At 35.7% G+C, this 13,691-nt stretch overlaps 1 protein-coding gene across 4 annotated transcripts; it reads right to left on the reverse strand.

Moving 5' to 3' along the window:
• Positions 1-36: 36 nt before the first annotated feature.
• On the reverse strand, positions 37-12,199 carry LOC127444528 (cytoplasmic dynein 2 intermediate chain 1-like). 4 transcript variants are annotated; one of them, XM_051703940.1, is made up of 22 exons: positions 12,072-12,195; positions 11,723-11,776; positions 11,006-11,642; positions 10,844-10,899; positions 10,472-10,732; positions 10,183-10,251; positions 9,503-9,574; positions 9,019-9,232; positions 8,743-8,843; positions 7,560-7,685; positions 6,861-6,972; positions 6,656-6,750; positions 6,275-6,404; positions 5,761-5,933; positions 4,568-4,730; positions 3,265-3,372; positions 3,117-3,178; positions 2,939-2,990; positions 2,682-2,839; positions 2,386-2,517; positions 1,999-2,222; positions 37-1,839 (listed from the first exon to the last, which is right to left on the reverse strand). In XM_051703940.1, exons 1-22 carry the CDS (start codon positions 12,084-12,086, stop codon positions 1,668-1,670), a joined length of 3,186 nt encoding a protein of 1,061 aa, XP_051559900.1. In that variant the 5' UTR covers positions 12,087-12,195; the 3' UTR covers positions 37-1,667. The 4 variants fall into 4 exon arrangements, with proteins under 4 accessions (XP_051559900.1, XP_051559925.1, XP_051559908.1 ...); XM_051703948.1 differs by having other exon boundaries at positions 39-1,839; positions 7,560-7,689; positions 8,747-8,843; XM_051703965.1 differs by lacking the exon at positions 10,183-10,251 and having other exon boundaries at positions 38-1,839; positions 7,560-7,689; positions 8,747-8,843.
• Between the last annotated feature and the right edge of the window lie 1,492 nt (positions 12,200-13,691).

Here is a 13,691-nt window from a genome sequence, read left to right on the forward strand (position 1 = left end):
ATGCAGGGTCACAGAACGGGTAGTGCTGGAGCCTAATATACAGTGTATACAAGGATGCACTACTTTAAAGATTTTTAGATAATCAAAGAGCATGCCTACTATAACTACTTATCAAAGAATATCAGGCTTTGTAATGAGATTTTCTATTTTATTTGTTATTATAAAGTTATACCACTTTGACATTTTTCACTTTATGCCCCACAAGCATTTTATTTAGAAATTGTATGAAATTTTCATCATATAGAAGAGGTTTATTCAAGTCATTGGCTGTAGGAATAGCATTTCTATTATTCTATTATACTGTAATATTAAATTAATACTCAACTAAGGATTTTTGGTTCCCAGAATTTAAATTGTGTAGCGTACTGAAACAAGTATTATAGCCAATTTTTTTTTTTAAACCATTTTACCACTTCTTTTATATTCTTATGAAAAACACAAGATATCCTGAAAATAAGTCTGCAGAAAATATCCCGTTGGATTCAATCTTCAAACCTAGTTGTTAACTTAATGAGATTTACAGATTACAATTACCAAATCTAAAGCTAACTACAAACAAATAAAAAACATAACATTTTATTTCACAGGTCCTACAAAAATATTAAATCATCTATTGCTCATGCTTTCCAAAAGATCACAAGGATACATAGTGTTGGGGACACTTCTGAGTGTACCGTTGCTAATATAATGAAGAACAGCTCTTTAAGACATTAATTTAAGAAGTGAATAAAAAGACAACAAGAAAAAAAAAAAGTCAAATTGAAAATCATCTTTTAATACAAAGTAGCTTCAATAATTATGATAGTACGATTCAAGTGGAGAAATGCTAGGGACTATAAGAAATACAATCCTGTATAAATGCTACTATTATAAAACTAAGATTACATGTCTTTGTATCCCTGAGGAACAGAGAGCTCATATTTATGTGCTCCCTTTAGTGTTTGGTCAAATCTTGCAAAATGCTGTTACTGCCTTGAAATCATGTTCCTTCACAAAGTTCAGATGTAATATATTTTAAGCCAGAGGAGTTCTTCATTTGTTAATTGTACAGAAGAAAAAGGGTTGCCATTGTGGCAATAGTAAACAACCATTTCTCATCCTCTACTGTTCATACTGTTACAGACACCGCTAAAAGGTTAGTTCACAAAAAAATTAAAATTGTGTCATCATTTACTCACCATCATGTAGTTACAAACTCATATAAATTCCTTCCTTGGACCACAAAATAAAATGTAAGGCAGAATGTTAGAAACTGAAAGCCTCCGTCACCATTCACTTTCATTCATCACACATTCATATATGTATACAATAAAAGTGAATGGAGACTGAGGCTATCAGTCCCTAACATTATGCCTAACATTTTATTTTGTGGTCCACAGTTGAAAGAAAATCAAAGTTTGAGGGTTGGTAAACAATGACAAATTTTAATTTTGTGTGAACGAACCCTTTAAAGCATGTAGCTTTTTTACTATACTGCTATATTATTATAATTATTAATTATAATTATTATATATATTACTACAATGAAATATAATTCTGAAAGTTTGTCCATATTGTTAATGACTTTCTCAATTTAATTTTTGTTGTCCTCCTTTACTTAAATGGATATTAATTTGAATCTGAGCTCAAACAGAGTCAGTTTCTGATTTGGAAAATGAGAATATATCTCAAAAAGTGTCCTGTAGAACAGACTGAAGCTTTTCTTTGTCAGAGGCTTTAGACACTGTAAGAGACTTCTTGAAATACTGAATCTCCACCTTGCCGGACTGCTTTGCAAGCGCAACCCCAGAGAATGTGTTCTGTTTGGCTGGCTCACCAAACACAGCCATAGCTGTTACCCTTTAAAATAGGGGGAGGAAACAGAAGATTGTCAGTTAAGTGCCTGAGGTACATGCTGTACCACCATAATTACAAACAGAGGCATTATCTGATATTATCTAGTAATATTGTAGCTCTGTGCCAATTGTGTATATTTATGTTTGATGTTCAGGCAATTACCGGTCATTGTGTATATTCTCTGTGATGACTGGCATATAGTCCTTCTCTGTTAGGTCCCAGATGTGAAGATCAGACGCAGCATCCAGAACACAAAACACAGCTGGCCGCGTCTGAGACCACTGCACTGAGAGAATAGGAGTGCAAATTGAACATCCAGACCACTCCATCAATGGAGTTTCTCTCAGGACTGAGTGTAAACGAACTGTGCCATCACTGCAGCCAACCTAAAAAGATTTCATGGGATTTCCACACAGAAACATTAAACAATACATTCTAAAGACCACTAGATTATGCAACAGTGTTAAAAGAATGCTTGATACGGATGACAGTCTATCACAAACACAGAAATACACAAAACACATACAAAGCAACAAAAGCTTCTCTTACCAAGAAAAAGGGTTCTCCTGAAGGACTAAAGTCAAGTGTTGTGACCTCCACCGGTTTACAGCTATCAAACTGTGATCTGTAGAACTTCGGAAGAACTTTCAAGCTATGCCTTGTACCATGCCTAACCAGACCCTTCAATAAAAAAATAATTTTCAATGTACTAATTAAAAGACATTTCATGACCAAAATGGACCAACGGTCATATTAACAATCTATCTGATGGGAAAGACAACCCACATAACTTTCCACCACTAGCTATTCTTTCATTCAACATGTTCAGGCTACACAACACCCACCATGTTAGTACCAACAAAGTAATGATTAGAGTCAGAAGGGAGGAACTTTAACTGAAGGCTCAGAGGTGGTCCACATCCTATAATGTGTTGAAGGGATTTCTCAGTGGTCTGTAGAGAGGAGCTGTGGAGCAGTTTAACTTTTCCACCAGGTCTAAGACCTATGAAGGCAGACACAAAATAATTAAAACAAGGGAGAGCTAATACATGGGCATGAAAATTGGTTTCACAAAGGATATTCATTTGTAAATTCAATTTACCCAAGTCTGTTTGAGATCCAGAATCATTTCCTTTGGGCAGCTCAACCACAACCTATTAGACATCATAATTATTTTTAAAAGAACATAAATGTAATCATGGTCCAAACAGTATGTGATCTCAAATCTCTCATGCAAAGAGTTTCTGTGAAATAAAGCTACTGGTAAAATGCAAACATACCCAGAGAGTTAACACCCCATTTTCATCCAGAGATCCTAACTGGAATGACAGTCCCAGAGACTCTAGATTTTGCACAAGGAAGTACATTTACTAAAGTGATTTTTAAAATGCATTTTATTTATTTATTTAAACATATGGTTTCCATTACCTTCTATGTCTGCAGTTAGTATGCTATTTGAACCTGTCTCACCAGTCGACAGTACAGGTTCAATGGACACCACAGGAGAGAGATGACCCACCCCTGAAAGCACAGCATCTGTGTCCATACACAACAAAACAGGTCAGTTTAACCTGAACCTGAACTGAGATTTTTGTATTCTTCCTTATAGAAGCCCTTTTTGAACTATTAGAAGCTATCTTGAGCTATTGTCGAAATTAGTGCACTATAAAACACTACCAGAGCTTAAAAAGAATTGCTGCTCTAACTTTAACCCTAAAAGGTTTTTGTATCCTGGGGGATACAAACATTTAAAGTTTAGACAAAATGAAAATTCTCTCATTATTTACTCACCCTCATGCCATCCCAGATGTGTACGACTTTCTTTCTTCTGTAAAACACAAACATGATTTTTAGAAGAATATCTCAGCTCTGTAGGTCTATACAACGCAAGTGGATGGTGGTCAGCACATTAAAGCTTAATTTAACCACTGGAGTCAAATGTATTACTCTTACCACAACTGTATGTGCTTTCTGGAGCTTTAAAGTGCTGATCACCATCCACTTGCATTGTATGGAACTACAGAGCTGAGATATTCTCTAAAAATCTTCTTTTGTGTTCTGCTCAAGACAGAAAGTCATACACATCTGGGATGGCATGAGGGTGAGTAAATGATGAAAGAATTTTCATTTTTGGCTGAACTATCCCTTTAAGAGGCTGGGGAGAGGAGCAACGAGTGAGTCTGTCAAATTTTAGTGAAAAATATTAAAAAGGGGATCCCTGTAAATACTGAGGACATGTGACATTGTATATAAAGTCTGGCATCAACTCACTATATTTATCTAGAAGTAAAAAAGGCAGCATTTTTTTTTAGAAGGCAGCTGACCTTGAGGCAAACACTCCTATATTTTATATATATGTTATTTTCATGATTTCTACAAACTATACAATTGAAAATGAAAGCAATATTTTAGAAAAAACATGGAAATGTATTATGCAGGCCATAATGTGTTAAAAAAAAAGCAATGAATTTATTTTCAGAAATGCCTTTATATGCTTGTACCTTTTATAGCTATCTTTTATAGGGTTAAGTACAAACTCTCAATGAATCCAGATATAACCAATGTGATAAGTGAAGTCAGTGTTGAGTATTGATTTGATTTATAGTAGTTGAAGTTGTTGCTGTGACAGTTGAGGGTTTTAAATAAAAGAATCAAGCTCTCTTTTACAAAAGGAGGTATATTTTATTTATTTAGATGGTGGTTGCAGCAGAAGCCGCGAGCGATGACTAACCCGTTGAGAAAGTTGGGTAACGCAGTGTCCAATCCTCCTTGCCGACCACCAAGTTGCAGTGAGTACCAGAATGTTCTCTGAGATCCCACACAACCACAGAGCCCACTGATGTACCAGCAAACACTAAAGTAACTTTACCAGGACTGAAGCAACAGCACATAACCTGAGACAGACAAATAGAATTGAAACAAACAAAACAGAAGTTAAAATGGGAGAGAGAAGGACAATCTGCACATTTTTACACATTTTGATTGTGTTGATTATGGGGGAAAAATCTGTGGAATTTACACTGGTGGCCAAAAGTTTGGAATAATGTACAGATTTTGCTCTTATGGAAAGAAATTGGTACTTTTATTCACCAAAGTGGCATTCAACTGATCACAAAGTATAGTCAGGACATGAATAACTTGAATAATTACTATTACAATTTGAAATAAATGTTCAGAACTTCTCATCAAAAAAAATCCCCCATGTGCTGCAATGACAGCTTTGCAGATCCTTGGCATTCAAGCTGTCAGTTTGTCCAGATACTCAGGTGACATTTCACCCCACACTTCCTGTAGCACTTGCCATAGAACTTGCGCACCATACAGTCTAGCTGATCCCACAAAAGATCAATGGGGTTAAGATCCATAACACTCTTTTCCAATTATCTGTTGTCCAATGTCTGTGTTTCTTTGACCTTAAGACATGCCAGTCTATTGCATACTGTGGCAACTCAAAATCAAACACAAAGACAATGTTAAGCTTCATTTAACGGACCAAATAGCTTTCAATTGTGTTTGATATAATGGCAAGTGATTTTCTAGTACAAAATTAGCAATTTAACATGATTACTCAAGGATAAGGTGTTGGAGTGATGGCTGCTGGAAATGGGGCCTGTCTAGATTTAATCAAAAATGACTTTTTTCAAATAGTGATGGTGCTGTTTTTTACATCAGTAATGTCCTGACTATACTTTGTGATCAGTTGAATGCCACTTTGGTGAATTAAAGTACCAATTTCCTTCCAAAACAGCAAAATCTGTACATTATTCCAAACTTTTGGTATTAACACAAAGCTGAGAGTGTGACAGTGTTATTCATAGCTGAATTTAATAAACAAATGGGCAGGGATATGTAGAACTTTGTGACTGATAGGTGTTTGAATTAAGCAAAAGTTTTCTTCCAAATTCATTCATCATGTGTGCATACCTCAGATTCATAAAGTAGTATTTTTTGGGGTCTGGATGGTTCCCAGATGTTCCACACACAGATGACTGTTTCACTGTTAAGTGGCACTGCACTGGTTTTGGAGGAAGGAGGATGAACAGAGAGAAGAGTCTGTCTCTGGATGTGAGAGAACTGCAGCAGACTCACCTGTCGACCTGGAACAATTAAACATACATGTGCTTCACAAAAGTTTTGTCCATATTAATCACCATATTAAACACTGTTTACAGTTAACATTTGTTGATATAACATCAGTTTGTAACTGAATTTTCAGCCAATTATCTACCGATTAAATGGAATTTACACTGAAAACGAATTATGCTAATGACTTTTAATTAACGTTAATGAATCTTTAAAACAAATCTCAGCATTGGCTTTTCTTCCACATAATCTTCATGGTCTCCAAATATAAGTAGTACGAAGTCATCCAGCGATCATCACGTCTGCCGTTTATCGGCAAATGAAATCTATAAACAGCTAACAAAAGCTCTTTTACCATGCAGAAAGGGGAGCTTGGTGTTGAGTTGAAGGCAGCCATCACTGAAGGAAAGCGCATCCGTTTGAGAGCGAAGTCTTCTTAGAGAATTACTCTCTGCCATATTCTCCTCTATCAGCACAGCCATCACCTAAGACACAAACAAGCACATAACAAATAAATTATATTTTAGTGATTCAAATGAGTCAAGCAAAGCTGTTCTTGTAAAGCAACACATGAGCAAACAACTATTTAGAATCACACTACATAAAACGCAGAGCTTAACACTTTCTATTGTTTTTGAATTTTTGTGGGGACTAGTTTTTTGTATGTACTGATTGTTATAATAGTTAACGAGTGTTTAAAGCAGAAGAATAAACACTAATGAACAACATTCTCTACCTGTTTGGCAGAACGTAGGAAAGCAGTTAAACGTTGAGAGTCAGTGGTCATTCTTGCCATGGACTCATCAGTTGTTTCTTGAGAAACCTTGGGCCCTAGTTACAGTTAAGAGAACAGAATAACTGGAGAAGTGTAGAATAGACTATGTTTATTATTTTGACATTTCCGTCATTAACGACGACAGATTCAGTGCTGAATAGAATACCTCCACAGGCTGCTTTAGTTTCTGGTGGGTGTTGTGTCCATTTGTCCATCATTTCAACTTCTTCTGTTTGAATGTCTCGATCAACATTGTCTTCATTACACTGCACATAAGCCTGGAGACACAAGAATCTCATAAGATGGCAAAAATTCTAAAGGTGAAGTGACTAATATTTGTGAGCTGATTATCTCATGCTGCCTCAAACCATATTGTTTTTTGATACAGCCTAATACACCATGTGGCCAAAAGTTGATGGACATTTAATTTTAAAACCACAGGCATCAATTCCCCCTTTTGCTGCAATAACAGCTTCCACTCTTCTGGGGCGGCTTTCCACTATAGTAACATGGCTCCAGCGATTTTCTCCAATTCAGACACAAAAGCATCAGTGAGGTCAGGCTGTGATGTTGGGTGATGGGCCTGGTTCACAGTTGCCATTCCAATTCACTCCAAAGATGTTCAACAAGTTCTTCTGCACCAGACACAGTAAACCATTTCTTTGTAGACTTCGTTTTGTGCACACAGGCATTGTCAGGCAGAATAGAAAAGGGCTCTCACTAACTGGAGTTAATGTAGTAACCAAACTCGTTAATTAGAAGGGAGTGTCTACATACATTTGACCATATAGTGTACTTTTATATAGTATCATTTTCCATTTGCAGGCCACTTAAATTAAACAGGTAGCTGTGTGGAAACTCTAACCTGTTTTGTATTGGTCGTTCCAAAGTTCTTGATGTACATGTCATACTCATTGACAGGAGGCAGGTCCAGGAGAGAGAAGGTGATGGAGAAGTCTAAATCAATTAGACGCAGCAGTTCCTCACTACGCTTCCTTTAATCAAATCAAATGAAATCAATCAATCAATCAGCTTTTAACAATTTAATTCTCAGTCAAAATTCTATTGTATATATTTCATTACAGGTAAATTATTTGGAAAAGAACATTAAAAGTTAAAAAAAATAATTTTTTAAATATTTATAGTAAAGTATGCCTTCATCCCGGTAAATGTAAAGATTACACTTTACAACCCCAACTACTACAATCCCAATTCCGAAAAAGTTGGGACAGTATGAAAAATGCTTATAAAAACAAAAAGTGATTTGTTAAATCGATTCACTCTGTGCTATATTGACAGCACTACAACTACACAGTATTTTATGTTTTACCTTGTGAATTTTATTTAAAAAAGTTTTTTTTTAATATACACTCATTTCAAATCAGATGATTGCATCATGCTCCAAAAAATCTGGGATAGTCAAGTGTTTATCACTGTGTAACATCACCATTTCTTCTAATAATGCTAAACCACAAACTGCCCGGATTACAAGTGCATGGCTGCGTAAGCAGAAAGTGCGGGTGCAAGATTGTCCTGCCTGCAGTCCTGACCTGTCTCCAACTCAGAATGTGTTGTGCATTATGAAGTGCACAATACGACAACGAAGGCCCTGTACAATTGCTGAAGACCTGCATAATGGATGAATGGGGGAAAATTCTAAACTTGTGTCTTCAGTGCCCAAATGTTTAATAAGTGTTAATAGAAGAAATGGTGATGTTACACAGGGGTAAACACTCGACTGTCCAATTTTTTGGATTATGTTGCAGTCATCTGATTTGAAATGTGTATGTATATATATATATATATATATATATATATAAGAACAATTAAATTAAAGGTAAATCATCAAATAATGTGCTGTTGTAGTGCTTTCAATATAGCACAGAGTGAATAGATTTTACAAATCACTACTTTTTGCTTTTATAAGCATTTTCCATACTGTCCCAACTTCTTTAGAAATGGGATTTTATTTAATAAAAAGGTACTACTTTATTTTTGAAAGCTACTGTTAATGACTAATAAGATACTTGAGAAGATGAAAAGAGGACTTGCTTCTGTTTTTTGGCCACCTTCTGGCTGATCTCTCGATGCTTTGCTGAAACAAAATCAATAATTTTGCCATGTGTTCGACCACCGTCTGAGTGGTTCTCTGTGAAAACAGAACAAAACACTGATTTATGAGCCATTTTTATTTTCAAACTCACCACTACAATGTATTGTATAGGGCTGTGAGTACAAATATAACAAATCAAATCAATCTCTTCCCTCCAACTTGTTACTCTGATTTAATAGATATCTGATAACATATTGTGTTATTTATCCACCTCTATAGGGGAAAGCTGACTCTGTGGTTGTGCGCTGTGATCTTGCTGACGAGATTCTCTCATTCTCCTCATCAATGGCTCTCTGGATGGCTTCAATCTCTTCTCTTCTCCTGGGGCTCAGCTCCCTTTTCTCTTCTCTCCCTCTATTGTCATGCTCCACTTCATCCTTATCATCCTCCTCTTCATCTTCATCCTCAAAATCTTCCTCATAATTCTAAAAGGATGAACAGCTCGTCAGTTTACACAGTTATAAGAATAACATAAAGTATGGCAGAAGAAGAAAGGAATACAAATTTAGGCTTTATGTTTGCAAGTCAGATTCGCATTAAGATTCAATGACTAAGCTCATTCAGATCTGACATCAGGACGATATAAACTGTAAATAAATGTTTATCAACAAAGGTAAATTTGTTAACCATTTATGGAACTGTGTATTATCAGTCAAAAGTAATATATGTATACTCTGCACTGGAAAGATGCACACCTCAAAATCCTCCTCATAATCATCATTATGATAATCCTTGCCCGACTGTTTGTCCTCCTCATCATTCTCTACCTTGAAACACAAAGGCATACAAATCACATTAGCTTAACAAGCAACGAAATGAAACAAAAAATACAGGTAGGTATTAGTTTGTGGGAGAAGACTTGACAGAGCTCTGAGACTGTAAAAGAGGCATTTTTGTATCTGATGTGCATTTTAGGCCGACGCAAGGGGATTGTTTTAATGCAGAAATGCAGCCCCTTGTGGCCTTTATGTTTGATTGCTATATTACACCTGCATTCTGCTAAATCTTTTGCAATGAGTGTAATAATTCTGACTATGTAAGAACTCAAGAAAAGAGATTAAAAAAAGAACAGAATGAAGGAAATGATGGTGAAACTTGACTCACATTGTCAACATTAAGTGTATCATGCTTATATTCTAGTGCATAAAATAGTATCAAAACTTCATTATAAGTATTAGCAGCAGTAGTAGTAGCAGTAGTGTATTACAGTAGTATTTACAGTATATTACTAATAGTTGACGTGTTATTTGCTAAAAGCATGAAATAAGCAGCAATATAAAGTTTTCATGCAGTCCAGTGTGTGTAAAACAGGCAGGAGTTGCATTATCTCTTAAACATCTTAACTTAATAGCTAAACTTAAAACAGGAATCTTACAGGGATCTCTGGATCACTCATTTGAGCTTGAATAGACCTCCAAGTTAACTGAGGTATTGCGGTAGATTCCTATACACATCCAAACACAAATACAAAACATATACTGGAGATTTATAATAAATGGAGATTTATATATAATTTCACAAGGCTCTTTAAAACAGACATTATTACACATAACTCCTGCATACATACAAACATTATCAATAATGCACATAAATATTGATATTATTGATAATAGTGAGACCAGACATACATGAACAGGAAAGTATTTATGTGACAATGTTTGTACCTCTTTGTCTCTGTTTATCCTATCACTGTGTTTATGGCCTGAGGATTCTTTATGTTTCTCTGTCCGTTTTCTGTCATTCCTCTTCGAGTCTGAATCCTCCTTGTACCTTCTTTCACGCCGTCTGTCTTGCTCTTTCCTCTCCCTGGCTTTCATTCTCTCCTTGTCCCCATCTTTGATATCATGCAGATAATCCTTCGGCTCTTTCCTCTCCTGGTGTCGGCGCTCACGTTCAACTTCACGAGAGTGACTTGTGTCTGCCTCCTGTTGGCCACAGGAACAGCAGCAAAAATTTTCTTAATTATGTTTATTATAATTCAAATTTTTCAGAACACTGCAGGCTTCTAAGTAGCAATGATCTTACACATAGCTTACATGGCTTCCTTTATCCCGTCTTCTTTTCTCTCTGTTTTCTCTATCTATTCTGTGTTCTGAAAGACAAAAGAGCTATTATCCTAAATTCATAATATCATTACATATTCAAATTAGCATAGATCAAAAGTTTTCTTTTGGTGGTAATTGTAATAATCGTCATACCTCTTTCTTTGTGGCCAGAGTGTGCTTTAGAGTCTCCCTCTCTCTGTTTTTCCTTATTTTCATGTTGACTGTAGTCACTTTCTCTTGCTCTGTGTCTTTCTCTCCTCTCTCTTTCTTTGTCTCTGACCCTCTCTTCTGTTCTTGAATGATCCAGATCTTCTCGTCTCTCCTCTTTCCTCCTATCCATTTCAATCTTTCGCTCCCTTTCTCCATCTTTTTTTCTATCCCCCTCTATATCCCTGTCCCGCTGTTTGTACATCCCTATGTCCCCATCATTATACCTGTCCTTCTCTCTATTCCTCCGTCGTTTGCTGTTTTCCATCTCACGTCGTTTTTCCTCACTCCCTTTATCGCCATCTCGATGACTGCTGTTGTCTACCGCCTTCTCTCGCTCTCTACTTTTCTCTTTGTATCTATCCTCTCTTACCTCCTCCCCCTTGCTATCCTGGTTTCTGTCCCTGTCTGGGTCTCTGTGCTTACTTCCTTCTTTTGTGCTCTCTCTCTGTTTTTCTCTCTCTCTCTTTGCATCTCGATCAGGGTCTCTGTGTCGGCGATCCAGAGATTCTCCATCCCTGTGTTTCTTGTGCTCCCCTTCTCGTTTTGATCTGTCTCTTCTTCTGCTCTCCTCATGATGTCCCTGGGAATATGATTACATTTTTAGAGGTTGTGCTTTTAAATCTTCTCTTTTTTTGCACACACAAACAAATTTCAGATTACCTGAATGTGCACTTTTAAGTCATCAGATCTCCAAGTATCTTCTTTTGTTATTTTCTTATGAAGGACGAGGGAAATATACAGTGAATGTATTAATACTGTACAGACTGAAGCTCATGGCTTGATGACCTAATATAGTCGTTTAAATACTACACTTATTTAATTCTTACAACTGTTTGAATTGATGAAGTGACAATGATTGCTACTGAATTTAACAGACAAGATAACTGAGCTAGGTAAGCAGTTTTGTTGGGCTACCCCTGGCTGCTAACCGTCTTTTTGATCTTAAAAATGTTCGCGACAAACAGTTGCGTAACATCAGCTACTGCATGTGGGAGAAGGTTTGCTTTACCTTTAGAGGGTACATTACTTCAGAGATCCTCTTGTTACTTCTCGTTTTAGATCCAACAATTACAAGTTTATGTTGACAGCTCTCTTTGCCATACCGCTACATGCATACAGCGCATGCGTACTTTAATGCAACCATGGTAACCTTAAAGCGCCCTGGTAACAACAGACTATTAAATCGAGAAAGGAGTAATCGATCAATAAACGTTGCTATGGTAACGCATTCTAATAGATCTAATAATCGAACCAATAAATCGAACTAATAAAATGTGTTTAATTAAAACTATTGAAACAACAGTTTTGTTTACTTTTAATATCAATAACTTCACAAATATCTATAACCTGCCATTACGTTTCGTGCAAAGCTCACAATATAAAATAAATGAAGTAAAATATGGAATTTTAACCCTTTAACTATTTTTTTTTTTTTTTTTTTTTTTATTAATAATAAAAAGACGGTTTAAAATGGAAGGACACTCTGAATTATGCCCAGACCATTTTCTGACACATCAGAAAAAAAAAAAAAAAGAAAAAAAAATCTAACTTTAGTGTCATGAAGCAGGAAACCATCTAAGGGGATCGTTGCAGTTTTGATTACTTATATGGTCGGAGATCTGAGAATCAAGATCAAGTAAAGTAATAATATCCCACATCCAACTTTGAAATGAACGCAGCACAACTTCTTCCCTTTAAAAAAATATATGAATAAATAAATAAATAATTAAAAAAAGAAAAGAAAGAAAAGAAAGAAGAAAAGACCAGCTAAAAAAAAAAAAAAAAGCCTCATCTGCTTTTAGCTAGCCAAGTTGGTGCTCAGTTGGTTTAGCTCGGAGTAGGTCTCCCAACCTGACCAGCTAAACTTGCCCCAAATCCCTCTTTTTATTTTTTAGACATATTGGTGTTAAATTAATAGTTGACGGTTGGTAATTGGTTTCTCTAAGACATACGTTTTTTTCTCCGCCGTTGTTGTGTTAGTGTACCTGTAGGTTTATAACTTTATTTGGAGGAAAAAACCACATTATTTAAAAAAGGAGGTAATTTGTAATCCTAAAGAGCAAGGGGGACTGGAGGTCTTAGATTATAATACTCTCAATGACACTTTTAAAATTAAATGGTTGATAGAGTTTATGAAGAATAGAGAAAGTCCTTGGAATGCATTTCCTAATTATATATTTAATACTCTTGGAGGCATAGACTTTTTGTTGAAATGTAATTTTTCTGTTGACAAAATTCCTGTTAAATTGGCCGGCTTTCACAGACAAGCCCTGTTAGCATGGAAATTGGTGTATAAGCACAATTTTTCACCCCACAACTATTTCATACGGAATAACAAGGACATATTATTTAAAAACAAATCTTTATTCTATCATACTTGGTTCAAGGAAGGTATTCTTTTAGTAAGACATTTAGTTAATTCCCATGGGTACTTGTTGTCATATACTGAATTTCTTCAGAAATTTCAATTACCAGTTAAACCAAGATAATTTGCTATTGTTTTTGACGCAATTCCAAAGAGTGTGATGTTACTTTTGAAAAACTGTAACTCAGAAGAAATCAGCATGGTTAATCTTTGTGGAAACATTTTCATTGAAAATGTTGATGTTTTAAAACAACAGTGTAGCAA

The sequence above is a fragment of the Myxocyprinus asiaticus genome, chromosome 1 (genome assembly GCF_019703515.2).
Source record: "Myxocyprinus asiaticus isolate MX2 ecotype Aquarium Trade chromosome 1, UBuf_Myxa_2, whole genome shotgun sequence".
Classification (NCBI taxonomy): Eukaryota; Metazoa; Chordata; class Actinopteri; order Cypriniformes; family Catostomidae; genus Myxocyprinus; species Myxocyprinus asiaticus.

Coding starts and splice junctions, on each gene's coding strand:
- LOC127444528 (XM_051703940.1), bottom strand. Junction 7,686..8,742: donor TGGCCAAAAAACAGAAGCAA/GTCCTCTTTTCA, acceptor GATTAAAGGAAG/CGTAGTGAGGAACTGCTGCG. Junction 1,840..1,998: donor GAGAATATACACAATGACCG/GTAATTGCCTGA, acceptor CCTATTTTAAAG/GGTAACAGCTATGGCTGTGT.